Source organism: Nesoenas mayeri (assembly GCF_963082525.1).
Source record: "Nesoenas mayeri genome assembly, chromosome: Z".
Classification (NCBI taxonomy): domain Eukaryota; kingdom Metazoa; phylum Chordata; class Aves; order Columbiformes; family Columbidae; genus Nesoenas; species Nesoenas mayeri.
Window position 1 is genome coordinate 14,312,523 of NC_137542.1, and position 25,361 is coordinate 14,337,883.

Genomic DNA, 25,361 nt, shown 5'->3' on the forward strand with positions numbered 1-25,361 from the left:
AAGAAGGAAGAGGATTGTTATGCAGTCCTTCCTAGAAAAGCTCTCTGAATCATGTAGGGAATTATCACCCAGATATACTACACAATCTTAGCCTACTCACAAAAATAAGTGGTAGTCACTTTGACAAGCTTGGTCATAAAGCATAGAGGGAAGCTGGAAACAGGCTGGCCCGTTTTTATCTGAAGCTGGTTCTTTTAAACTAATACTCCCTATGTTAAAAAATGGTAGGAACATATCTAATAACCTCATGTAACAGACACCATGAAGAATCATAACATTGTACAGTGAACCTAAACCATCTGCTAATCATCCAGTACACATCCAGGCTTTCCCCTCCTGCAATGTCATTGCCAGAAAGGCTGTGGTGAGTTAACCAAATAATAAATATTACCAGTTTGCCTACTAAGAATCCTAATTAAAAAAAAAATCAGAGAGCTTACAGATTCTCCAGAAAATTAATACTAACTCAGCAGTCCAAAAGCTCTTGCAGAGTTCAAAATAAAAAGCAATCTATGGGTGTCGATTTTCATTTTAAGTTGTACAGAGAGTACATTTTTAAGCAAATGACACTGTTAAACAATAAACATAATTAAAATGCCTCAACACTATCCCTAAAGAATCACTTACCAAATTACAATCTTACCTGACATGTGGTTTCCGAGTTACTTTCCACTACAACAGTAGACAGAGTTTTCTTGGCAGGAGGAAAATAATTCTCTTCAAGCTCAATAGCTGACCTCTTCTGAGTTGTCTGCAAATTTGGAACAGGCTCTACTGATGGACTCTCTAATTGTTTGGCTTCCATACCGGTGTTTAAAGGTGCAGCAAATTCATCAGCTGCAGTTGTCAAGGATCCAATGCTGTTTATATATAAAGTCATTATTGTGACTGTACAAGAAGCCAAACTTTATTTTGTATAACATTTATGTATGGAAATGACACATAGATCTATGGTGATACTCCTTCTTGCTTAATGTTGATATTAACTTCAAATATGCTATTTACTACCAAAAAATGTTTTGCTGTGCTCTCTTGAGTTAGAGAATTGAGGTCTTCTAGTCATAATTTAATCTAGTTACTTTAGAAGCTGTTCTATTTGAACTCCACTTGATATTTTCATAAAATGTAAAAATATGACAACTGATTAACTGCCCTAGAAAATCCTAAAGTACAGTATTACTTATATGCACAGTTGAATCTTCATCCTCACACCTCCACACCCTTCCACCCCATCCCCAGTATGATCTCAAAAGACAACAAGGCATCTAGCGAAATAAGGTAAAGCAGTAAGGAAACAGTGAGACAGAAGATGTACCCTAACTCTGTCTGTCAGCAGTTCCAATTGTCAGCAATCATCAGTTGTTCCACAGGAGCTATAATTCTTACATTGTGTAGCCAAAATTCACTTAAAGATCTTTCAGTAACTAAGGGAATGGCATTAACATCTGATGTCACAGAACAATATCCTCAAATATGATGTGGAATTGCATCACCCCTCTAGTTATGATCTGAGGACTTATATAAATATAGCAATAGTTTCTTTTTTTTTTTTTTACAATGGTGCAACACTTCTATTTTTCAGAAGGTGTTTTCCCTTTGATGTTGGGCTTTTTCCTCCCAAACTGACCAAAAGATTTAGTTCAACTGTAATGTTGAAATAACGATTTTGTTACATTGCATTGAGTACTTCTTGTAAAGAAACTCAATCCCCTTTGTATTGCAGTACTGCAAAATAGCTATTATTCTCTTAAGTAATTAATTTGTTTGCTTTTTCAGATCTTCTGCCTTTTGAACATGACACAAACTCAAGAGAACGATAACTGAATTTTTGTCCACTGTTTATTGTGTTCTCTCTACACTAAAAAATTTGGAAAAGCAGATCATAGCTAATTTATGGAACTGCTAAACTACAGTAAAAATGCAAAAATACTTAGGTTTTACATTTTAAGTACTTCTCATTCTAGGTATCCAAGGCAGAATAGACTCAAGCTGGACAAAAGACTGCTACTAAAAAAGGAAGACTTGCTCTAAAGCAGGGATGTCAGGCTCATTTTTACTGGGGGCTACAGCAGCCTCGCAGTAGCCTTCAAAGGGCTGAGTGTAATTTTAGGACTGTATAAATGTAAGCGTATATACAGTCCTAAAATTACACTCGGCCCTTTGAAGGCAACCATGAAGCTGATGCAGCCCCAGTGAAAAATAATTTGATGCCCCTGCTCTAAAGGATAAAACAGAATTAAGGCTTATGCCAAAATCCCAGCTAACTAAAACACTAACTTAAAACCACTGATGAGACCTTTCTCAAATCTGGTTAGAGCCCTTTTCACTTTCTTAATTCTCTGACCAGTCTGCCAAAATCACTTCCTCTTGGATTTCTCTTTTGAGAAGTTCTAATCTGTCATGCACATTCAGGGAATAAACAAGGTTCACAAGAAGTGTTTCACATTGCTCAAAAATAAAGCATTTACCTCTCCACTTCAGTCACGCTTGCTTCGCTTGCATTTATTGGGCTGATAAGTATTGGGGCTGGTAGTAATGGTTCTGAGGTTTGTTCCAGCAAAGCAGATATATCAAACTCTTTTGAGTCAGCTGGGATTTCCACCAACGTTAAAATGAATGTCTGTTCCTCCTCTGGACATCTATGATCGTTGTTCACTACTGTAATTTTTTTCAGGGAAATACAGAAATAACAAAAATCCGTTATTCACATTTGAAATTACACTGTTCTCTTCATGCCCTCCCCCACGTAATTAAATTTTAGGCATTCATGTCTGCATGGAAAAAGGCATTGAGGATATTCTTGAGACAATATGCTTCCTTTCTTTTTCGACGGGATACGCATTGTCACCCCCTGGAGCCTACCCATTGCAGTGGAGTCCTGATTACCATTCAGAATGAAGAATATTAAAAATGCCTAGTAGCAATGGAGTCTTTTAAATGGGTGTTCTACTATTAAAAACCATTTGCAGTTTAATTAAACTTGTGTAATGGTGGTCAAACGGCCCTTTGTCTTTAATTGCAACTGTCAGGTATCAAGAGTTCTTTCTTTAAATGGCAGGTGTCAGCTGTTTTGATGGTAAACACAAGGATTTTTACACTCTCTGCAGACTTGCAGAAGAGGACCTGAGAAATATAGTCTTGAATTTAATAAATGAAAAATATAAATAATTTAGTCAACAAACAGGCATTAACAGATAACTGCCAACTGCCATTCATTAGAATGAATTTGAGGAGAACATTTGTGAAGTTTTCAAAAGATGGAAAACAACAGTGCTATTCTGTTACTTAAGGCAGCTCTCATTCTTGATGATGTAAAGCTGCTGTTATTCCAACCCCAACTCACTTTTGTTCTTTATCTAATTAAAGGTGATTTAAGATGCTCTGTCCCAAGATTATTGCAATAACAGAGTGTAACAACAGATGTCTAAGTAGAAGTATTGGCCCTTTCTTTTGCACATGCTCAGGAGTTACAACTTTGGATGGCTGTTTCTGTGTAAACTAAGTATTCTGGACTTCTGACACACTGATTTTCCTGTACCTTGGACAAATATTGGTCCCAAACCAGCTCTGTTGCAATTTGTTTCAGGGAAAAGCAGCCATCATCTTTATACCTTTCATGACATCTAATCAGTTAGGAGTTAATCTGCTGACTCACTACAGCTAAAGAAAGTCTGGTTGTCTTCTTTCTTCTCTTCCCCTCTTCTTCTTTCTCCCCTGCTTCACACTTGGACAGTCCAGCCCTCCCACTCTCACAGCTCCAAGACTGGCATTCACTTGACAACTTTATCAGCCACTGTAGCTCACTAAGCCAGTGGAAAACTACACGTTCTCTTACTTTGTCATATTCAACTTTTGACAGATGACTCAGAGGCTCATAAAGATCTCTATCAAGTGCTAAACCTAGCACGAGAGAAGCACCAGAAGCTCACAGCAGGGAGGAGAGCGCAAGTTTTCCTTCCACTGATATTTAAACTTAACCAGGTACCATTCATAAACTTAACCAGGTACCATTCATAAAATTCCCAAGTCTAATTTGTGTTAATGAAACGTAATAAGAAGCTAGGGAGGGGAATGGTACTGTGCTGTGGGTCATTATTTTTGTTACTGAAATAGACTGATTAATTATGTCAATGAAAACATTTTAATTTTTTTAATTAAACTTTGCTTAACTACAAGATACACAAGTGCTGGCTTCTGCTAACTTAGAACGTTAGTGCATTATACCTGAAGTCTCTTCTGTGCTGCTTACACATTGTTGAGAATCCTGAGCAAAAGCTTCCTTCTAGAAATAACACATTTGAAATAAAACAAGTTAATAAATCTGAGAAATAACTCTAGAAAACAGGAAAGAAACAAAGCATGTCAAATGCTGAAGAGTCAAAAAAATCTAATGACATCACCATAATTGCATTTTGTCAGCTTTTACTTCTAGTTGTTCTAGGTTGAAGGATAATAGCCTGACATGGACAAGAAACACTTGGGTAATATAAAATTTATATGCAGCTTGTTGTCTGTATCGATGGCATGTCAAAATAAATTTATACTTCCTACAGCACAACTCTTGTCAGAGATGACTCACACAATAAATTGTTCAGTGGCATTAAGAACACAAATTCCCCCAACCATTACAAAACCACTAAGTGCCAAACACAAAGCTCTGCAACTCATTTATCCCTTTCCTTTTATGGCATGTATGTTGGATAAACTCCACAGCATGTTGCCTTTTCTCACACTTTCTGCCAGTCCTGTAAAAGCCGAATCATTCTTGTGCCTTGTTCTAACTGGAGAAACAAGCTACTGCCCATCAGCTGTTCCCCTGTTAACTGCATGTATGTTGATCTCAAGCAATACCAGAAAACCTCAGGGAACTGAGAATGATTTTTTCTCATGAAGAAATAAGATACTTCTCATTTAGACTAGAACAGGGATACACAAAGCACTGCAAAGAACTGGGTGTGAAAAACATACTGTTTCTCCACGATCATATGCATGTAAAACTGTTAATTAAGTTTTGAAATAAACAGAAAAGATCATAGCAAAGTATGAAGTTTGTTTTAAACAAAGCAATGAAGGTGACAATGAAAATGCTGTGCCCAGCAGTGACAGTTTAACTTAATATTATTGTAAACAAATATAACAGTAAGGGGTCAGACTGAATAAATACATTAGTCCTAGGCAACGTCTTCCACCAAAACTCTTCAAAAAAGTGCTCAAAATTTTGCTAATATATATATATCACTTATTGCTGAAATGCTATAAACTGAGGTTTGCAAAGATTAAGTTTGTGTGAAGTATTAAGTTTGGTTATGCCTTTGCAAAAACAACTTTCATCCACTGGCTGAAGTATCAGGTCTTTAAAATGAGTAAGTACATTTGCACCGAAACCCTCTTCCTTCACAGAATTTCAGGAACTGGGCACTTCTAGACTGCAATTAAATTAAGTTCTTTACCTGAGTAAGGTTGATTGTGCATATATTGTGCTCAGGAGGACAAGGATTTTGTTCAGCAAGTCCATCCACAGAACTTTGATTTGGCTGATTCTCTAGTCCAAGGTGAGATTTTTCAGGTTTTGGTGATGCAGTTACAGGTCTTAAATCTCTTGAATTTTCACAAGCATCTCTAGTATTGTTTTCTGTTCTGTAAGGTATATACATAGTTAATTTGAAACCAGCTGAAGACACCCTGTGCATGAGGTACATTCTGTACAATTATTTATTTAATATGAAGCTCATGTAGTTACACAGAAACAGGGTACCTCTCTAAAAATACCACAGTATCACAGTATGTTTGGGATTGGAAGGAATCTCAAAAGATCATCTAGTCCAATCCCCCTTTGTGGATCCCTTCCAAGTCAGGACATTCCATGATTCAAAATTATATACTAACACCTCATAGAAGTCATAAGAAAGAGACAAGAGGAGTTTCCAGATTACATACCAAATTACATAAAATGAGAAACCTTCACTAAGCAAGACTACTTGCAATTCCACAAAAACGCCAGAAAGAACATAGCAAAAGTAAGCAGTGTCAGAGGATCTCTCTCCCTGAAGAAAATTAAGTTGTAATTTAACCTGGTATCTGTAGCATTTTTCTCAGAATATTCTCCAACACCTGTTCTTCTGCCAGTTCTTTGATCTTCTACATTAATGTTGCTTCCATCTTCAGAAGGGATCGATTCCTTGGTAGAAGTGTCTGCAGAAAGTAAATACTGACTAGGTGCTCTATTTTGTCTGGAGCAGGCGTGGGTTACAAGGTTACTGGCCTTATCCATCTTATCTTGAGGGGGTAATGTTTGTGTCCATTCTGGTTAGAACAATATACAGAATAGAAAAGCATAATTTAAGACTCATGTTTGGCACATACATAGAGCTATTTTACAGATGTCAACTTCAAACCTCATTCTAAAAGTCTGCATTCTCCAAAGACACAAATTTAAATTCCAGGTAAATGTAGTCATAAGATCACACTTTTGATAGTAAGAATGCAGAAACTAACATTCAACCAATGAAAGCAGATAAAAAATTCTACATAAAAGTCCATCAAATACTAGACTAAAACCAGAGAATTTCAGGTTGTAGCTAGTTAGGTTGAAAAAGCTATGTTTTAAGTTAAAGGTATGAAAAGACCATGGATAGTTATGGTCATTTAGGCCTGATTCCTTTCTTTTGTCCGATTTATGTGACCAGATTAATTCTCACAGGTCTCAAACATCTTTCTAGCATAGTGATGCAAATGGCAGTATCCAGTAAGGGGCCTTACTTTTTCCCAGCCAACCTGCATTGCCTAGTCTCACCATGCATTACAGATTAGCAGGTCTAAAAGCATAAAAGCAGCATGTGGAAGAGCTTTGCAGCCACTGCTCCATCCCTCCTTGGGGTGGCCCAGAAAGCACAAGCAAGGCTTTGTCCCACAAATCAGATCATACCTTCAGTGTTTGTTTTTAACTGGAACATTGGATCACCCATTGCAAGTAAAGTCATGGCAGCTTCAGTGCTTCCATCATTAATTCCTGTAAAGTTGTTCACACATGTTAAAAAACACAAGCACATTAACCAGAACCCCACTTATCCATATTCAAAAAGCATTTGAAACTACCAATCAATATAGTGAGGTATGTATTTTAAGAATTTTTGCCATTCATGGATAAAGAGGCTTGTAGACAGACAGCAACTCTCATTCACTAAATTCAAACTATTGTTAAAAACACTGATAGCAACATTATTCTCTTTAATGGTATACTGGGTACAGGTGGCAAGGTTCTGGCAGCAGGGGGGCTGCCCCGGACACAGCCATTTCCAGCTGACCCACCACAAGACACAGCTGATCTTCTCAGCCAAGATAGTGGCACCTTTGGGAAACATATTTAAGAAAAGGCAAAATGTTGCACAGCAGTGAAGAGCGAGTGAAAAAGCGTCATAAACAACTCTGCAAACACCAAGGTCAGTAAGGAAGGAGAGGCAGAAGGTGCTCCATGCTTGGGAGCAGAGACTCCCCTGCAACCTGTGGAGACCTTGGTGGAGCAGGTAGATATTCTCTGAAGAAACTGCACCCTGCAGAGGACTGACTGATGGTGGAGCAGACTTATCCTGAAGGACTATACCCCATAGGAAGGACCACACAGTGGAGCAGTTTGTGAAGCACTGTATCCCATGGGAAGGGCCCCACGCTGGAGCAAGGAAAGAACGGGAGCACATAGAAGTAGCAGAGATGAAGCATTAGGAACTGACTGCAATTCCCAACCCCCTGCACCACTTGACGGGAGGTGGCAGAGGAGTGTTGGAAATGAACATGTGGTGTTGAGCCTAAGAAGGCAGGGAGGAGAAGGTATTTCAGGTTTTGTCTTTGTTTCTTATTATCCTACTCTATTTTATTTGGCAATAGATTGGATTAGTTGGCAAGTGATCTCCTTGTCTTTATCTCAACCCATGAGCTTTTCCATTTTATTTTCACCCCTCATCCTGCTGAGCCAGAGGAGTGGCAGAGCGGCTGGGTGGGCATCTTGCAGCCAGCCAAGGTCAACCCACCACAAATGGAAAAGAAGGAGGTAACAGTTTAATCGCAGAAATCCATAACCTAATGTTAACCCATGCTCCAGTTTAGACTCCCAATCCCTAATCTCTACGCAGAACACATCCCTTTGCCTATCACTAAGTGATTATATCAAACAAAACATTTCCATCGTCCAAAGCTATTGTACTGAAATAAATCAAAAGAACAAACAGACTTGCCATTCTTCAACTAAGACAGTATCCCACTAAATTTCCAATGCTTCCTAGGAAAATGTATTTAAATTTAAAAGTGAAAGCTATTCTAAAAATTATTTGATCCACAAGAGCTTGTAACATATCTCATATAGAAAGAATACTTGCTTCTGTAGGACTGTGATCACAGTGTAACAGATACTATTTTAATAGTTTACCCTACTGTAGTCAGAGACCACAGAGATGACAAAGCTATGAATCTGCCCACTCCTTGTATTACTCAGTCACACATCAAACAATCCACAAGTAACACCTACAAAGTTTCCTCTTCTCATGGTACAACTAACTACAGCTTGGGAAAGTGACAGGTGGGACACACAAACAGCAAATTCTGATGCTGGGAAACAGAACCTTGCTGTGCTTTGTCACCCTGCTTGTTAGAAAACAGTAAGATAAATGGTTGAAATCTCCAAGACACTAAAGCATCCAGTCTCTCAAGGGCAGGCTTTTTAAGAAGATACACAAACCTTCAAACTTCCAGCAAGAATACCTACATCTTGGTAGCAATTTAAGGATAGGGAAAGTTGTCAACAAGATTGTTTCATATCTACCTTTGTCTACCTCTGGATTTTCATGTACAGTTGTTTCCTGAAATAAAAAGAAAAACAATATCAAAGTCCTATATAAAATGAGTCCATAATTTTAATGTTTACAGGTAAATTCTCTGCCTAAAGCTTACTATAGCTTTGAAAGGTTATTTTAAACACTGACAACATCTACTTACATTGTTTTCTCATAGCTGCATCCCTCATATCTGTGTGGGATGGGTAAGAGTCTATTAAGCTATACTGTTACAAGAAGACATGGCCACCAGACACTGTCCAGGTAGCTTTATACATGCTATGAAATAAACAAACAAACAAAAAATACATTCTTACAGCTGCTGAGGTGCTTACTATTTCCTCCCTCCACACTGCCGGCTGGACAGAAGCCTGAGAGAGACCTTGAACATCAGTAGCCACCTGCACATTTGGTGTATTCACAGATATTTCCAGCTGTAAAAATATTTGGAAAAAGCTTTTAGTTCATAAGCCTCAAAAGAAAATTTGCCAAATGCAATTTTTTATAAACCATATATACATATGAGATCTTGAACATTTAATAGGATCTTTCCCAAATATCAAGTGTTATACCATACATCTTCAGATTTAAGAAGGTAGCAGCTGTATGAATTGGAGGCAGAACTGGTAGTGCTGCTTGTAACTGACTGGAAGCATCAGATAACCTAAGGCTTTGTTTCTAGTTACTTATTACTCCATCAAACTAAGTTATGTGGCTAAGATCTTTCACAGTGGCTATTTACCTCAAATGTATTTTGATAGTTTTCACACTTTTTTTTTTCTTCTTTTTAAGTCCTTACAAAAGAAAAACAGCTCAGCCTTTTTCCAAAGTAAAACTAGGGAATACACCCCATCCATTCAAGACACCACCTACCATTTTACCCATAATTTGTTTCTTCTTCTTTAAGACTATCTTTTCACTGAGAACTTCAGACATCTGACATTTTCAGAAACATCAACTCAAAATTTGGCAGAAAGGTTACAATATTTCTAGTGAATTTCTTAAGAAAATCACTCCACAATCTGGTGGCTCCCAATGGCTTGCATTTTCACAGATACTTTCCACTGAGCTGTTTAAGTTCTACAACAGCTGAGTCCTCACGTATCTAATCACATCCTTTACTAGGCCCCATGGCTCCTGTGTGTTAAACAAGGGAACTTCTTATCATGGTTTAACCTGAGCTAGCAATCATAACCACTTTACCCGCTTGTTCACACCCCATTCCAACGCCCAAATAGGGAAGAGAATCGAAAAGGGAAAAACGTGTGGATTGAGATAAACATAGTTTAATAAAATAACAAAATAATACTAACATACCTCTACTACTATATATATATAGATATATAGCAGAAAATAGACTATTAAGTAAAAGATACTCAATGCAATTCTTCATTAACTCCATCTGTACCGAGCACGCAGTCCCAGGAAGAGAGGACCTTGGTCCTGAACAGTCGATCCAGGGAGAAAGGAGAAAAAAGGCAGAAAGGCTCAGAGGTCGACTGCAAAACAGCAGAATGGCAAAAGGAGGAACTAAAGGAACCCTGGAATGGAACTCAGCCAAAACAGAGAAGAACCAGAATGGGTGTCCCTCCTTAAATATGAAGAATGACAGTAATGGCATGGAATATTCTCATTGATCAGTCTGGAAGTCAGTTGAGGTCTGCCTCATCTATGCCCCTTTCTAGCTGCCTTGCATTTGAAGGCACATCACTGAGATAAGACGAGTTAGAAAGGATTAAAAAAAAAAAATAAGTCGTCATGTGGAAAGGAAAAAAAACAGAAGAACATCTAAACCTTTGAGCACAACCCCTTTCAAGGCCTTGAGCAGAGTCCACTGTTACCAAAGCCCAACACTTTCTTGATGACAAAAAAAGTATGCCATTCCCTTTCTAGTGACTGGTCTATGCAGATATAATACCAAGTCTTGCTACAGTCCTACAGTCTTAAGTTTTATCCTAAAAACATAGGCCTGCACTCTAGGCTTAGTTTCCAGCTCCACAAATGGTCCTTTGAAGAGTCAAAACATACACTTTTTGAAAAAAATTGACAAAGATGTAGATGGTCTTCTCACTGGCAGCAGCAAGGGCTAAGGTCCATGGATCTGCCCATGACAGACAGAGCAGGAGCATCCATGCAACCCACCGAGGACTCAGGCTGAAGCACAGGTAAGGAGTGGAGTCCATTGCAACAAACTCTACAGCCTGAACCAAAGGGATAAATGCTGGAGGTTTCAAGGGATGTAAGTTAAAACTTTTTTTTAAGCCATTATTTAAGTTATACGCTACAGTAAGTACTACAGTAAGAACAACATGAATCAAGGGAAGAGAAGCCCCACAAGAAACCAGGCAAGTGCAGCAGTGACCAACTTGGGCTGGCTTTGGCACCCAAAAACTCAACACAACATGCCACCTTCTCCTATGCAACCACATAATACGTGTAGCCCAAGACATGGACTAAATAACTAAAAGAACATCTGATAGACATTTTAAGGGGGTGATTCACAGACCAAGGGAAAAATATCCATGTATATACCACAGATAAGTTGTGGTTAATAAGGATGTACCGGATAGTGCACAACTGGTATGAAATAAAGAGTGATGATTGTAGTGGGCGTGGCTGGGAGGAAGTTAATTTTCTTCATAGCAGCCCACACGGTGCTCTGTTTCAGGTTTATAACTACAATAGTGTTGGTAACGCATCAGTGTTTTTGCTCTTGCTGAACAGTGCTTGCACAATGTCAAAGATTCTGGTTTTGTACTCTGGCTCAGCAAGTAAGCTGGAGGTATGCAAGAGGTAGGGAGAACACAGAGTTGGGACAGCTGACTCAAAATGAACAAAGGGATATTCCGAACCATGTGATGTGCTCAGCAATAAAAGCCTGGGGAAAGGAGGAAGAAAAGAAGGTCATTTGTGGCTATGGCATTTGTCTTCCAGAGTAACTCCACTTGCAGGCCTCCTCCTGGAAACCAAGACCTCAGCCTGTGTAAACGTATTGAATAAATTCCTTATTTTGTTTTGCTTTCAAATGCAGCTTTTGCTTCACCTTTTGAACTGTCCTTAAATCAATCCATAAGTCTTCCTACCTTCTCTATTTTTTCACCTCGTCACACAGGAGAGGGGAGTGAGCAAGTAGCTGTGTGTGTGCCTGGCTGCTGGTCAGGGTCAGCCCAACACACAGTTAAAAGTTTACTGGTGATTGGGACACCACATAGAGAAATATCTCCATCATTTCCTTACTTCATAACAGAATCACAGAATCAACCAGGTTGGAAAAGACCTCAGAGATCATCAAGTCCAACCCTTGGTCCAACTCCAGTGCATTTACTAGATCATGGCACTAAGTGCCATGTGCCATGTCCAATCTCAGTTTAAAAACCTCCAGGGATGGTGAGGCCACCACCTCCCCAGGTAGGCCATTCCAATGCCTGACCTATCTTTCTGTAAAGAATTTCTTTCTAATATAGCATTCAAATGTAAAACTGAAATGCTCTATTTGACTCATCTTCAGCCTCAAAACATGTAGTGAACATGGCAGTCTATGCCTACATTCAATGCCAATAAACAAACTAGTGAGCACTCTGCAGAACTGTGTGCATTTTGTAAACATAACTGGACCTTAGACTGACATACTATTTTGTTCAAAACCAAGTACAGGTGCCAAGTAACACTCCTGCTGCTCTTAACACCATCCTTAAACTAAACTAAACTGGGATAAAACCCAAGTAGTTGGAGAAGAAATAGAATAAAAGTTGTTTAAACAATCAAAACAAAAGTACATATGAAGAACGCAACTACATGATACCTCTTCCAGGGTTTCCTCTATCTCAACAGGAACAGGTTTTGGAGATTGAAGACCTATAGGAACGAACACTGGAGCTTTGTTTATTTCCTCTGGTGCGAAGCATTCTTCTTCATCATCAGGCTCAAAATCATCTGCCTCCTCGTCTTCCTCCTCCTCTTCCTGAGGAGTCCGGAGGGTCACCAAAGTTGTCTTTGAACTTCTGTGCTCCTTCCTGGGTTTCCTTCTATGTGTAGTTTTCAAACTTCTGCCTCTAGTAACACTCAGTTTAACTTCATGCCTTTGGTTTCCCTTCTCACTGCAATCGGTCTCACATTCAGAGGCAGAAGAAGCAGCAGTTGTTAGCTCTGAGACATGTTTTGACAGCGCTATTCGTTTTGATGACCTTCGGGACTGCTTCCTAAAGTACAGGACAAAAGCATGTTTAAAAAACAATGTACATTCCAAAAAAAGGGGTACTACAAATCAAAACAAATTACATGAATAAAAAAGGATCACTGCAAGCAACAATACAATCTATTTACTTCCTAATGTATAGTGACAAAAATGCATCCATATAACATTTAATCAGAAATCCTAATTACTTCATTAAATAAAATAAATAAATGTACAAAGTACTAACTGTAAATGTGTATTAAGCAGTTCCAGAGTTTTTGAAAGCTGCACAATTAAATTTACAAACCACAGAACTCTTTGGAAAGGATTACTTAATTTTCATTTTGAGGGACATGGAAATCATGTGCGTTTTATGTCATAGGAACATTTCCAGTTCTCTTTTGCTAAAGCTGTACTAGGAGCCCCAAATGATAATACTTCAGTTGATCAGACTAGTGTCTAGAAACTAGAACTGTTTGATGATAACTAATTATCTCCTAATTATCTCCTCCACTTTCTCAGACAACAATTTCTTCAGTAACCAGCTGCTTACTGTTTCCCCCAAAATGACGGGCATGAGCATTTCAGGTACTAAAAGTAATTCCAAACTTCGTCCCAAAGACATGCTCCTTGGTAAACTGGTGGGAAGGGTAAACAAATAGCAGCAGAGGACACTTCCAGCATGGAGTTTCTGTTTAAGTATAATAGTACGGGTACTTCAAAGTCCTCCCCTTCAAAATCAGGAATTCCTGTTGAAACTGAAGATGGACTCTGGGTTGGGTTGGTGGAAGTGCTGTCTGTGTTCATTTTATGACAGTGCAGGCGGAGTGAAAGACATAGTGATATCTGCATGCATCTGGTAGGGTTCAGGTTGAAGACACAAGGATTGACATCCTGCATGTGCTCACATAACACGCTGCAGAACTATGTCTAGTAATCATGGTTTTAAAACAAAAGCCAAAACCAATCAGTTGAGCTTACAAACCAAAATTAGTTGTTTTACCTTGTGAGAATGTCTGAATTTTTTTCCTGAGAAGCAGAAAGATGAGAATCATCTTCTTGTTCTACTTGACTCTCACTCTCTGATGATACCTCTGGAGACTGAAGTCTACTCCCCTGCCTTATTCTTTTACAAGATGTTTCTTCAACAGAATCTGTAAAATTGTGTTTTCCTGTAGCCTCAGAGAAGGATGCAGCTTCCACTATGTTACTGGGGTTTTGCTGAACAGAGAAGACAATTACTACCATATTACGTGTCAAACATTTTAACTGGTTTCAGTGACAGATTTAAAAAACTAAGTTTGAGGTTCTTGAAAACATGTCCAGTTGTTCTCTCTGATATCTTAGTGCACTTTTTCCTATTTTCATTAATTTCAGGCTCTATAGTAGTAGTGTCACTAAATGTAATGATCTGTGATGCCTCGGTTCCCAGTCATACTGCTAGTCAGTAGACCAAGGCCATGCTCAACTTATTAAGAGCACTAGTTCTTCAGAAGCTGGAAAAATAAATAATTTTCTAAAATTACCTATTAATTTAAATGACAATTTGAGGGAAGAGAAATTAATTTTCTTTTACTCTGAGAACAAATTAGGAAGAAAAAACTACCATAGTTTACAGAACTGCATTAAGACATTATTCAAAACACACAGACACAAAAACATATCTCAGAACATAAAAAATATCAAGAAGCACAGTTCTGTCAACTATGGATGCTTGGCTAAAATAATATTTTAACTGAAAGATACTAGTGATTCATCTAGAAAAAGAGGAATACCAGATAAACTTGATTCAGGTATTGCAACTTTAGACAGAGGAGGAACTAGTCTGGACTAAGTTAGGCCTGTTGAGTGAACTTAAGCAGAAGAAGGTCTGAACTTTGTTCACATGCGTTTCAACTTACAAGTATATCTATATGGACTTTAGGTAGTATCTGGTATTACATAACTGCTTTCATTTCTGTTGTTTAATGAATAACAGACGTTAAATGGTAACAGTGTCAGCATGTATTTATGATATAATGTAGACTTCTGACCATATAAACTGTAAAACTTATGACAACAGTGTACGTTAAACGTTTCCAGTTTTTAGATTTTAAGTCCATTCATTCAACATCATTTCCAATAGTGAATTAAAAAAAAAAAAAAAAGAAAGAATTACATTAGCCTTTCACAGTCCTGTACTGAGTTCTGTGCCATCTGTGCTTCTAAGAATTTAAGCACCAGAACTGAGGTATAAATTGGTTCAAAACACATGATTCGCACTTACCATTGATGCACCTGTTTTCTCTAACACCAAACACACTTCTGCATTTCTGTTCTCAGAACTGTCCTCTTCTCTGTTTTCACATTCTTCAGGATAACCTCTTTTTCTAGTAACTCTCATTAGGTTTTGCCTTGGGTTCCAGAGGGGTTCCTTTGCTTGATGCAAAGGTTTTGCATCACTTTGTTTACTTTCTTCTCCAGAACTTAATTTATTGTGGGACCTACAAAAATATTTTGCATCTTTTACTCCTTGGGAACTACAAAATACACTCTACAAGTACAGTTTACTATCAAATATTTGGTACTTCCAGCTAGAAATGAACTTAAGCAATCTGCATTTTAGTTAGTTAGTTGGTGGTTCAAAAAAATAAAAGAAAAAAGGGGGAGAAACAAAAAAAATAATGTGAAAATGAAATAATTGGCTTTTCTGTAGTGGTGGACCTTTCTGATTGCTTTTGGAAAATTTTTTTGGAAGGAAAACAACATTAAGATGTCAGGTAGAGCAGAAAGTTTCAGCTACACCACTACAGGTCCCAAGAACTAAGTTCTTCAGAGATTGATCTAGCTGTAGGCCAGTAACTAGGAGTGTACCCTGTGGGTTAAAACTGTCTCCAATCCTGTTCAACACCTTAATTAATGACCTGGACAATGAGACAGGGTGTACCCTCAGTAAGTTTACAGATGATGCAGAATGGGGAGGAGTAGCTGCTACCCCAAATGGTGATGCTGCCTACCAGAGGGACCAGGACAAGCTGGAGAAATGGTCTGACAAGAACCTCATGAAGGTCAACAAGGTAAAGTGCGAAGTCCTGCACCTGGGGAGGAACAAATGCAGGCATCAGAGTATGCTGGGGCAACCCAGCTGGAGAGCAGCTTTGTAGAAAAGAAACCTAGTGGACCTGAAGGTGCACATGAACCAGCAATGTGCCCTGGCTGCAAAGAAAGCTAATGGAGTCCTGGGCTGCATTAGGAGAAACATTGCCAGCAGGTTCAGACAGGTGATCCTTCTACCCTAATTCAGCACTGGTGAGGCCACACCTGAAGTACCATACTGGAGTACCCAAAACTGGTCACAAGATAGACATGGACATACTGGATAGGGTCCAGCAAAGGGCTATCAAAGATGAAGGGACAGAAGCATCTGTCCTGTGCTGAAAGCCTGAAAGAGCAAGTACTGTTCAGGCTGGAGAAAGAGAAAGCTTGGTGGGAGTGAGGGGGAAACCTCATAAATGTATATAAATATCTGAAGGGAAAGTGTAAAGACAGAGCCAGGCTCTTTTCAGTGGTGCCCAGTAACAGGACCAGAGGCCATAAGCACAAACTGAAATGCAGAAGCTTCTGTCTGAACATGAAAGGAACACTTTTTCACTCTGGAGGTGACTGAACAGTGGCACAGGTAGCCCAGAGAGACTGTGGAGTCCCCATCCTTGGAGATATTCAAAAGCTGCCTGGACACAATGCCAGGCAACCAGCTCTAGGTAGCCCTGCTTGAGCAAGGGTGTTGGACCAGATGACCTCCAGAGGACTCTTCCAACCTCAGCCATGTGATTCAGTGAAATTCTGTCATCACAGAAGCCAAGAAGACTGTAAGGCAAGGCTCTTGTCTTGTTAGCACACAGACTCTGGGATATGATTTCAACGTAAGTTATGGAAGAGATTTTAACCAAAGGCTCAGAGACAGATGGGAATCAGAACCTGATTTTAGAAAACAGCAAAAGTAAATCAATTTGAGGCTGCTTTGTATCAGTTAAGATTGAGCAAAATGTAGCTTATAACATAACCCAGAATCAGTACATGAAAATGGTGCTATCTGCCTCATATTGCACATACGTAAAAATCACCTCCTCCACCAAAGAACGGGGACACTGCATGAACTTCTCCTGCTGGAAGGAGAAAGTGAAGAGATGTAGAATACATTTACAGCAGTAAGCTCATTTTATGTTGCTCTACCTGCCACTTCTCAATTATAAGTGAGTGCAAATGACACTGTTCAGTCTTCCTTTCAAGGGCCCACATTCGTTGTGCACTGTACCCTAAGAATGTTTTACTGAGAAATTCAGACAGCTCAACTCTGATTACTCACTTCTACTCTCATCTGCAAAATACCTTTTAAAAATGAAAACAGCCTTGAGAAAAAGGCTGTTAAAAAGTCTTGCCTTACCTAAGGATGCCATCTAGTGACCTTCACAGCATGTAGCATGTAACAACTAGCACACCTCAGAGTCTACACTTCAAAAAGCAAGTACTGTATGAAAGCAACTAGACAAACATTTAAAGTTTTAAAGGGATTTTTTACTTTGTCAACAGGGAACTTTACCTTTCTGTGGTATCCTGAATGCTTCCTGTAGCACCTGTAGATAGACGTTCTTCTTGTTCTCTCTTGCTGTGGCAGTTAGGTGATTTTTTAGAGAAACAGTGTGTTTCTGACTTTTTACTTTCTGTATTTGTGTCTAGATTGCCATTCTTGGCCAAGTTTCCCACAAACAACAATACTTCCATGTCATCCTTAGATGTGAGAAGAAAAAAACCAACAGTATTAGCATAAAATACATCACTTGTAAAATAAAGCATTGCAAGTTATGATCAATATGTTAATCTGAGACAAAACTTTGCTTAAAAACTTTCAAGTAGTTTATGGTACCCATCACTGTTCCACTACTTATCTAATAAAAACAGATACTCTAACCAGTATAGTCTTTTATGCGCAACCACCAAGGAGTTCAGAAGAGACCCAGGAACAAAAATATGGCCTGCAGGTATCCATGAACACAACTGAAATTTCAATGTTTGAGTGAACTCTTTAGATTTGTTAACAGAAGTCTAGATATTATCAATGTTTCATTAACATAATTTTAAAAGACACCATATTATGGTGCAAATATTAAACAAGAATATAATTCTTCCAAGTTCAAAATTAATTTATGTGTTTTAAACAGCTCATTATGTCTTAAAAACAGCTGGTGCAGAATCATACATCAGAAAGTACAGTCAGAAATATCTGAATAGAATTCTCACTTTTGAGGAAAGATGCTCCTCAGGTTCTTCTGCCACAGGAAGATCCTCTCCTTTATTTGCTTCTTCCTCAACTGGAGCAACAAGTTTTTGTGCCACTGGAGATTCTTTTTCACTATATGCTCTCTTTAGGTTTGGTCTAGTTCTCCGAGACCCATTCTTTATGAATTCTCCCAATTTCAGAGCATCCAGGTTGGCTTCTTGGGAAGGGGATTTTTCAGCACTAATTAATTTAAAAGTAAACAAACAAAAAATGTCACTATGTATTTCTTATTTTGGACTTTTATGGTTAACATGTAAGAAGAAGTAATAAGATTTCTTTTTCAAGGCATTTTAATCATCAAGAAAATTGTGTTCATAATCATACTGACATCAAAGTATCTGCAGTCTAATACATGTTTAAGATCTTATTTTAACAAGAGCAGTAAAATAGAACAGCACATTGGGATCAACAAGAGACAGACCTCCAACACTTTGCAAAATTTGTATGTGTTACAGGTATAATCACTGTATATGCAAATACAAACAAAACAAATGCTTGGTCAAAAAGAGCTATGAACTAACACACATCAAGTGTGTACCAGATAAACAATGACAGGTAGTTCAGATCAACTAAAAACATGCTCTGAAAACATGGGAAGAAGCTGCCTATAGGCTTTGAAAATCAAACATTAGGGAAAGAAAGATAAAAGGAACAAAAGAATTGATACTTGCAAATGTGCCTCATTATGTACCAGATGAAAGCTTTTCAAATGCAGTTTTGCTAAACTCTAACCTCACCTGCTTTGTTCACACAATATGTTTTCAGAAATACAGGGCACCTGAGGTGCCTCTTGCTGTTCCTGTTCCTCATTGCTCAGCACATCTGCTTGACACAACACAGCTTCATTTTCACCCTTTAATTTGCAATAGAAAAGCATGAAGAAAAGGAGAATCAAGCAAGTTTTTAAAACAGAAGTGTATTTTATAAAACAACACAAGTTACAGATCTCTGTGCTATTTGCCCAATCTAAGTCAAGAAAAGAATCATATTGTATTTATTAAGAGTAATCTTCTTGAGCACATAATTCAATTTATAGGCAAGCAGGAACAGAAGGATTTTCAGTCCTGGGCTACCTAGAGTTAGGCCTTTAAATACTGCATGCACCCAAGCACCATGGGTAACACTTTCTATTTAGCATACAATCAACTCTTTATTACATTGAGCATTATGGAAACAAAATACTTTGGCAAATGGAAAAACCTTTGAAAACTGGACACTGCGGAGCACAGCACAGACACATCCAGGCCACAATAACAATCTCAGATTCAGAAAAGCTGATCAGTTTTACTTCTGCATTTGCCACACTGGTTCCATAAATAAGTTGCTCAAACACATCCCTCAGCTCTCCAGGTCTGTGACAGCTTCATTAGTACATACGAGCATCAGACCCAGTGTGGTTCTACAGATGTGCACAATACAGAGCAGATATACATGCATAGTCCACAGGTCTAGAATAGCCAAAGCTCAACTGCAAGCAAGTATCTCAGGTGGAGCAGAGCTGACATTGTGTCACAGAGGGGGAGACCATAGATGCAGTACACACACGTTCTTTCCTCAGAACGCAGCACATGGGTACTCCAAGCTAGCCCTATGCAGGTGCAATAACAAAACCAGCTATAACCACCCACAAAAATGAGTCACTCTTACAAAGCTTAGCTATGTTTAAGATCTAAGGCAAGTCTATACAGATACAACTCATGCCTACAGCCATGACATGAGTCATGATGAGCAACTCACAAAATGGTTATAGAGAGTTCAACATACTATAATGGCTTTCGAGGATTTCGATACTTTTTACAGTGCCCAGTAAAGTGTCTGTGAGGATACACAGTGTAGGTGAATGACTGAATTTTATTGTAAAGGAGTTTCAGGCACTGTAGTGGTGAAGTCAAAGCTTACCAACTTAATAAGACCCCTTTTTTTACAGAAAAATAGCTATCCTCTGCCTTCTCCTGATACTCTACACTAGATTCTTCAACACAGACTTGATTCACCCAAACAGATAAGATAAAACAAGTGAAAAAAGCTAAGCTTTGTGTCTTGCAATGCAAACCATATTTTTGTCCCAGAGTTTACCTTAAATGTCAATAATAATTTTTTTATACCATGCAAACCAATCAAAATCAGAACCTCTTTTTCCAGGACACATTAACAGTACAGGTTGTAGACTTCAATGATATCATACCAGCGATACCTCAACATACCAGGGTTTTGGGGATTTTTTTTCATCTAGTACAATGTCTCAGTTTCAGGAAACGCAACCTAAATGTTCTAATTTAACTTTGCAAAATAGAACTAGCAACTTGGAACCATACTTTTGAAGGCAGAGCACTTATTCTTATTAGACTTACCATGACAGTATTGGCAGACGCATCTTTCTCCAATGCAAACTGCTCTGTTTCAGGCTTTTTCCCTCTCTCATTTTCTGACATTTGTAATTCCTTCTTTCCAACGGCTCCTCCCAAGTCTGGCTTGTACCTCTGGAATCTGCTCTGCAGTAACTGGACAGGTTGAAGAGGTGTTTGTTTATTTTCTTCTTCAATGGTATTTTTGCTATCAACGTTAAGTCAGACAGAAAAAAAAATAAATCCAAAACATAATACAAAAGCACGTCAATAACAAACGCAGGCTCATCATATTTACAGATGAACATCAATTGAGTTTTTAGAAGAAACCATGCCAATGTAATGTTCTGCTGAGTTTAAGTTACTAACACAAAATACTGCTTCAGCAAAAATTTTAAAGCACTAGTCTCCTAAGTACTTCCACAACAGAATTAACTCACTTGAGGCATTAACTTACTGTCTGCTTATTACTATAAAACCAAATCAATTTTCACATGGTTTCTCTGATAAGCAAACTAGTATTCCTCTGCTTACATGAAATGAATCTCCTGTTTCAGACTATCAAACAGTTGTAAAATGAATGCTCATTAATTTAATGCTTAGGATAGAAGTAACTGTAATTTTAGTGTAAATGGTGTCAAAACTATGAGAACTAAGATTTTGTTCAGTATTTTTATTAGGTTTTCTTCACCAGTACATTGGCATCAGAATTTCCTTTTAAAATACTTTCATTGATATATTCAAGAAACAAAAGCAGCTAAGCCCTTACCTTACATTATTAGTTGAGGTGTCACCTTGGTTAATTTCAGGCAGACAAAGTTCACCATCCTCTGATCTTGAAAGTGTATTTGAGGACTTACAACCTGGCCTTTCAAAAACCTCCTGAGAGTCAAATGACTGCTCCTTTCCTACAGCTTCTGATGGTTGCAGGACTTCATGTTTTCCTGTTTTCTGAAAAATGTAAACACAAGAACCAGAGAAAGTCATGATACTAAACCAAAAGGAGAGGTGATGATGTTCACAGAGTTTGGTACTAATCACTCTCTGAAGTGTTTCCTGCAAAAAACCCTTTGTAACTGATCACTAGTAATCTCCCAGTTTTTCCAGGACAAGATTTTTTTTTTTTTTTTTTCTTTTAAACAAAATAGCTTGAAATCTAGATTTCTTTTTTGCCATCTTCCATTAATACTTTTTTTCTTCACTGTCCATTCTACAAGGCTTTCTCTGGTCAGAAAGACGTGTAGACTCACAAGAAGTGATACAAAACGAATATAATCTTTTTCTCCTCACATACAAACAAGTGGAAAGTACAGGAGTTTTCATGTGGAAAATCTTAGCTTTTGAAAAAATTGTTTCAAAAAATATTAACTTGCATTTTTTAAATCATCAGTATTTCATTTCACAAACCCAAAATCTCAAATATAACTTAAAAAAAAAGAAAGCCTTACATCTGTATCAGGAAGGATGCAACATTCACTGTCACACTGTGCCAAACTTTCTTCCTTTTTGGTATCTTTTTGTGATAGACCTTTATTATTTACATCTGGCACTTCCTTTCTACTGGTTGCCGTTCTTAAATTTGGCTTTGGTTTCTGGAATCGACTCCTCAGTAGACGACCTGATGATACAACACTTTTCTCCTCTTCGTTCTGAGGCCCAGATTCCCTGGAAAAAAAACAAACAAAAGAACAACTGAAGGCATAGGACAACACCGGTTTTTCAAGTCACGCAAGACATACTTGCATGCAGCTCTCTTAAATACAGTAGCCAACTATAAAAATCCTTAGCTTTCTTAGAGCAATAACAAAGTTACTGACATTGCTAGAAAAGATTCAATAAAAGCACACTGAACACCACCAAAACCCTGTGAATCTTATAAATAGGTGAGTAAAGGTAAGTTTAAAAATTATGCCATTTCAGAATGACTGCAACTTCCAGTCACACTTTGAAAGGAATGCCAACTTTTTACAAATGCCTTTGCCTAATCATGTTTAAAACTACCCAGTAGGTTTACAGCACAGTTGGGATTTTAAAGGACATTTTAATAAGAAACCAAGTCCCATTCTCCAGGATTTACATAACCACATGGGGATGCACTGTTAGGATCAACATGGGAAAGAGAACCACAGAAACTGAGCATCAGAAAAATGTATTTGTTTGAAAACCAGGCTCACAGTCTAAAGGTCAAATTAACATCCAACAGCATTTAAGTTTATTGCTTTTGAGCTCTTGGGTTTTTGTTTGTTTAAGTCTAATATTGTCTTGATTAAACTTCTCATTATAGATATAAAACTTGGTTGCAGTGCTGCAGTTGAATGTAAAAGTGTAGAACGCCTAGAGACACTGATGGGTTTGAACCATCCTTTCTCTCTATTTAGATATAACCTTACCCTTTATTGAAATCTGAAACCTGTTTCAAGGTATCTGACAGTCCCTTTTCACTTTCATGGCTTTCTGCTTCTGAGGGCTTTTCCTGGGAACAGCGCCTTGTATGTACTGAGCTCATCTCAGAATCTGAAGTAACATGCCCTTCTAGCATCACATTGCATGGCTGAGTGTCTTCATGAACCGTCACATCCTAAAAGGAATAAAAGTTTCAATCTATTAAGATAAAATATTTGCTTGATCTCTCTTTCAGAAGAATAAAAGTTTCTTTTAGTATATCTTACAAGAACACTCAAAAAGCTCTCTCTTGTTTCCTGGGTCCTACTAGTATCAGTATATACTTCAAAAGTAAAAATGTTATTTTTCAATACACTATCTGAAGTGTTCTCTTTTCTAAGAGGCCTTTTTTCTCTGCACTTCTCTTTTTAGCTCTAGTGTCACAAATAACACAACGAAATGAGTTATAACCCATCTATCCATGGAAAACAGAACTCAAGTGCAAGGAAAACTCCCTGGAAGGCGGAAACTCCCTGACAATTCAGTTTATTCTGAAAGAATAAACAAAGCATACAGAGGCTATGCTTACAAATTATGTGGTATGTACCTACATCTTTCCTACTAATGGCTTCTACTTAGGCCTCAGCAAAAGTGTGCCTAAGCAACTGCTCAAAAAAACTTACATTTTTGAGACACGGATCATTGTTTTCATCCCTATGATGTAGCACACTTTTTTCTTCTCCTCTGCTTTCAGTTTTCTGCTCCTCGGGATCTTTGTCATCTCTCAGGTCTTTTTGCCTTGCAACAGTTCTTCCTAGATTTGGTTTTGGTCTCTGCACTCTGCCTCTCTTTAGAGGCGTTGGTTTCAGCACGCTATGTTTGCTGTCTTCTTGTAAACCAGCTGCTTCATTAGACCTGGAAAAACAAGATCTGTAAGTAACTACCACATCTGAAAGTTGGAGGAGTCTTGGAGAAGTGATTCTTCTATTTTCTTGTTTTTTTGTTGTTGTTGTTGTTTTTTGTAACAGTTATTAACGTACACTTCTCTAAAATGCAGCTATGCATTACTGACTTCATGAAACGATAAAGTGTATCTGCTATAGACTGAAAAAGTACCTGACAAATTTAAACTTATATTTGCCCTGTTATTTTTCTTTTTCCACTGGAGACAGGATATCATACTAGACAGACCTCTTTCTGACCCATAATGGCTCTTCTGGTATTCCTATCTGGTCTAGAGGCAGATGGACCTAATTTAATGAAGAGTTAAAAAACACAAACATTCAGAAAATGCATAAATAACTTCATAATCTTACTAATGGAAAAATATCAGACGCACATCATTACAACTGTCAGATGCTTCTATGCCTTTTTACCCTAAGCATTAAGTTACACAGCATGTTAATGACAGAAATAACTGCTTAAATATTTTTCTGCCATATTACCAAACCCAGTTTACCTCCCTCCATCCTCTTCAGCTATCCTCCTTTAAAAACAGAAGCGGGACGGGGCAGCGGAGGGTGTCATTGTTGCTTTTGTTTGTTGCATTTTTTTTTCAGGAGGAGGGTTGGCTTTTTTGATTGTGTTTTGGTTTGGTTTTTGGGTTTGTGTTTTGTTTGATTTTTACAATATCTCCTGTAAAACATATTCCTCCTTTCACATTACAGTTGCCATTTCTCTGCTGAAGAGAAACGCAAAAAACACTTCTTAGTTAACATGTGAATTAAATTGCCCATGTATTGGAATTTTTTCTCCTGATACCAGATACCTAACACTTAACTGCAATTTAAGAACAAATACTTGTTCCTATTGTTTAAATACCTAAGCACTGAAACTGATGCACTTCAGCATTAAAGCTAGTGGAGAAGGCTTGTTTTAGTTTTTAAGGGACTAACTTTTCAGGTTTTTTGCCTTTATCATAACTGACATCTCATTTAAAAGCACTGCTTTAAAACAAAAAATGTTTAATCTGTTTGTTTCATGCATTAAAAAACATTATTTTCTTCCCTCAATTTCTGTCTCACTGCAGAAGTTTGTTCAGAAACTTCTATAATTACCAATTATGTAATAATACCAGAAGTGAGGTGGATGTCAAATTGTTGGAGGCACATGCCTTCTCATTTTTTATATACTTACTGAGACACTGTCTCCAGGATATTATCATCTTTTTCTGCAGCTTCTCCACCGGTAGCATCAGACCTATTACTTTGGTCAGCATTCTGCATAGAAATTAGAACATTAAGACATTCACTCTCTCACATTTATAAAGTATAGCATTACCTAACGGACCAGGTAACTGTCCATAACAGGATACAAAATGG

General features: G+C 38.0%; 1 protein-coding gene across 7 annotated transcripts in view; it reads right to left on the reverse strand.

Annotated features, from left to right (window-relative positions):
- Positions 1–25,361, reverse strand: part of BDP1 (BDP1 general transcription factor IIIB subunit) — a 53,865-nt gene that overhangs the window by 5,313 nt on the left and 23,191 nt on the right. For 5 of the 7 annotated variants that reach the window (XM_080363134.1, XM_080363132.1, XM_080363133.1 and 2 more), the window contains exons 17-36: positions 25,177–25,259; positions 23,724–23,955; positions 23,049–23,236; positions 22,107–22,323; positions 21,428–21,609; positions 20,665–20,866; positions 19,051–19,166; positions 18,274–18,493; positions 17,576–17,763; positions 15,263–15,479; positions 14,000–14,217; positions 12,625–13,021; positions 9,140–9,256; positions 8,813–8,849; positions 6,926–7,009; positions 6,072–6,303; positions 5,451–5,637; positions 4,225–4,282; positions 2,469–2,658; positions 644–860 (exon numbers count right to left, since the gene is read on the reverse strand). In XM_080363134.1, coding sequence (XP_080219260.1) covers positions 644–860; positions 2,469–2,658; positions 4,225–4,282; positions 5,451–5,637; positions 6,072–6,303; positions 6,926–7,009; positions 8,813–8,849; positions 9,140–9,256; positions 12,625–13,021; positions 14,000–14,217; positions 15,263–15,479; positions 17,576–17,763; positions 18,274–18,493; positions 19,051–19,166; positions 20,665–20,866; positions 21,428–21,609; positions 22,107–22,323; positions 23,049–23,236; positions 23,724–23,955; positions 25,177–25,259 — 3,582 coding nt within the window. The remainder of the gene's footprint in view (positions 1–643; positions 861–2,468; positions 2,659–4,224; positions 4,283–5,450; positions 5,638–6,071; positions 6,304–6,925; positions 7,010–8,812; positions 8,850–9,139; positions 9,257–12,624; positions 13,022–13,999; positions 14,218–15,262; positions 15,480–17,575; positions 17,764–18,273; positions 18,494–19,050; positions 19,167–20,664; positions 20,867–21,427; positions 21,610–22,106; positions 22,324–23,048; positions 23,237–23,723; positions 23,956–25,176; positions 25,260–25,361) is intronic. The other 2 variants (XM_080363136.1, XM_080363135.1) reach the window with 1 other exon arrangement.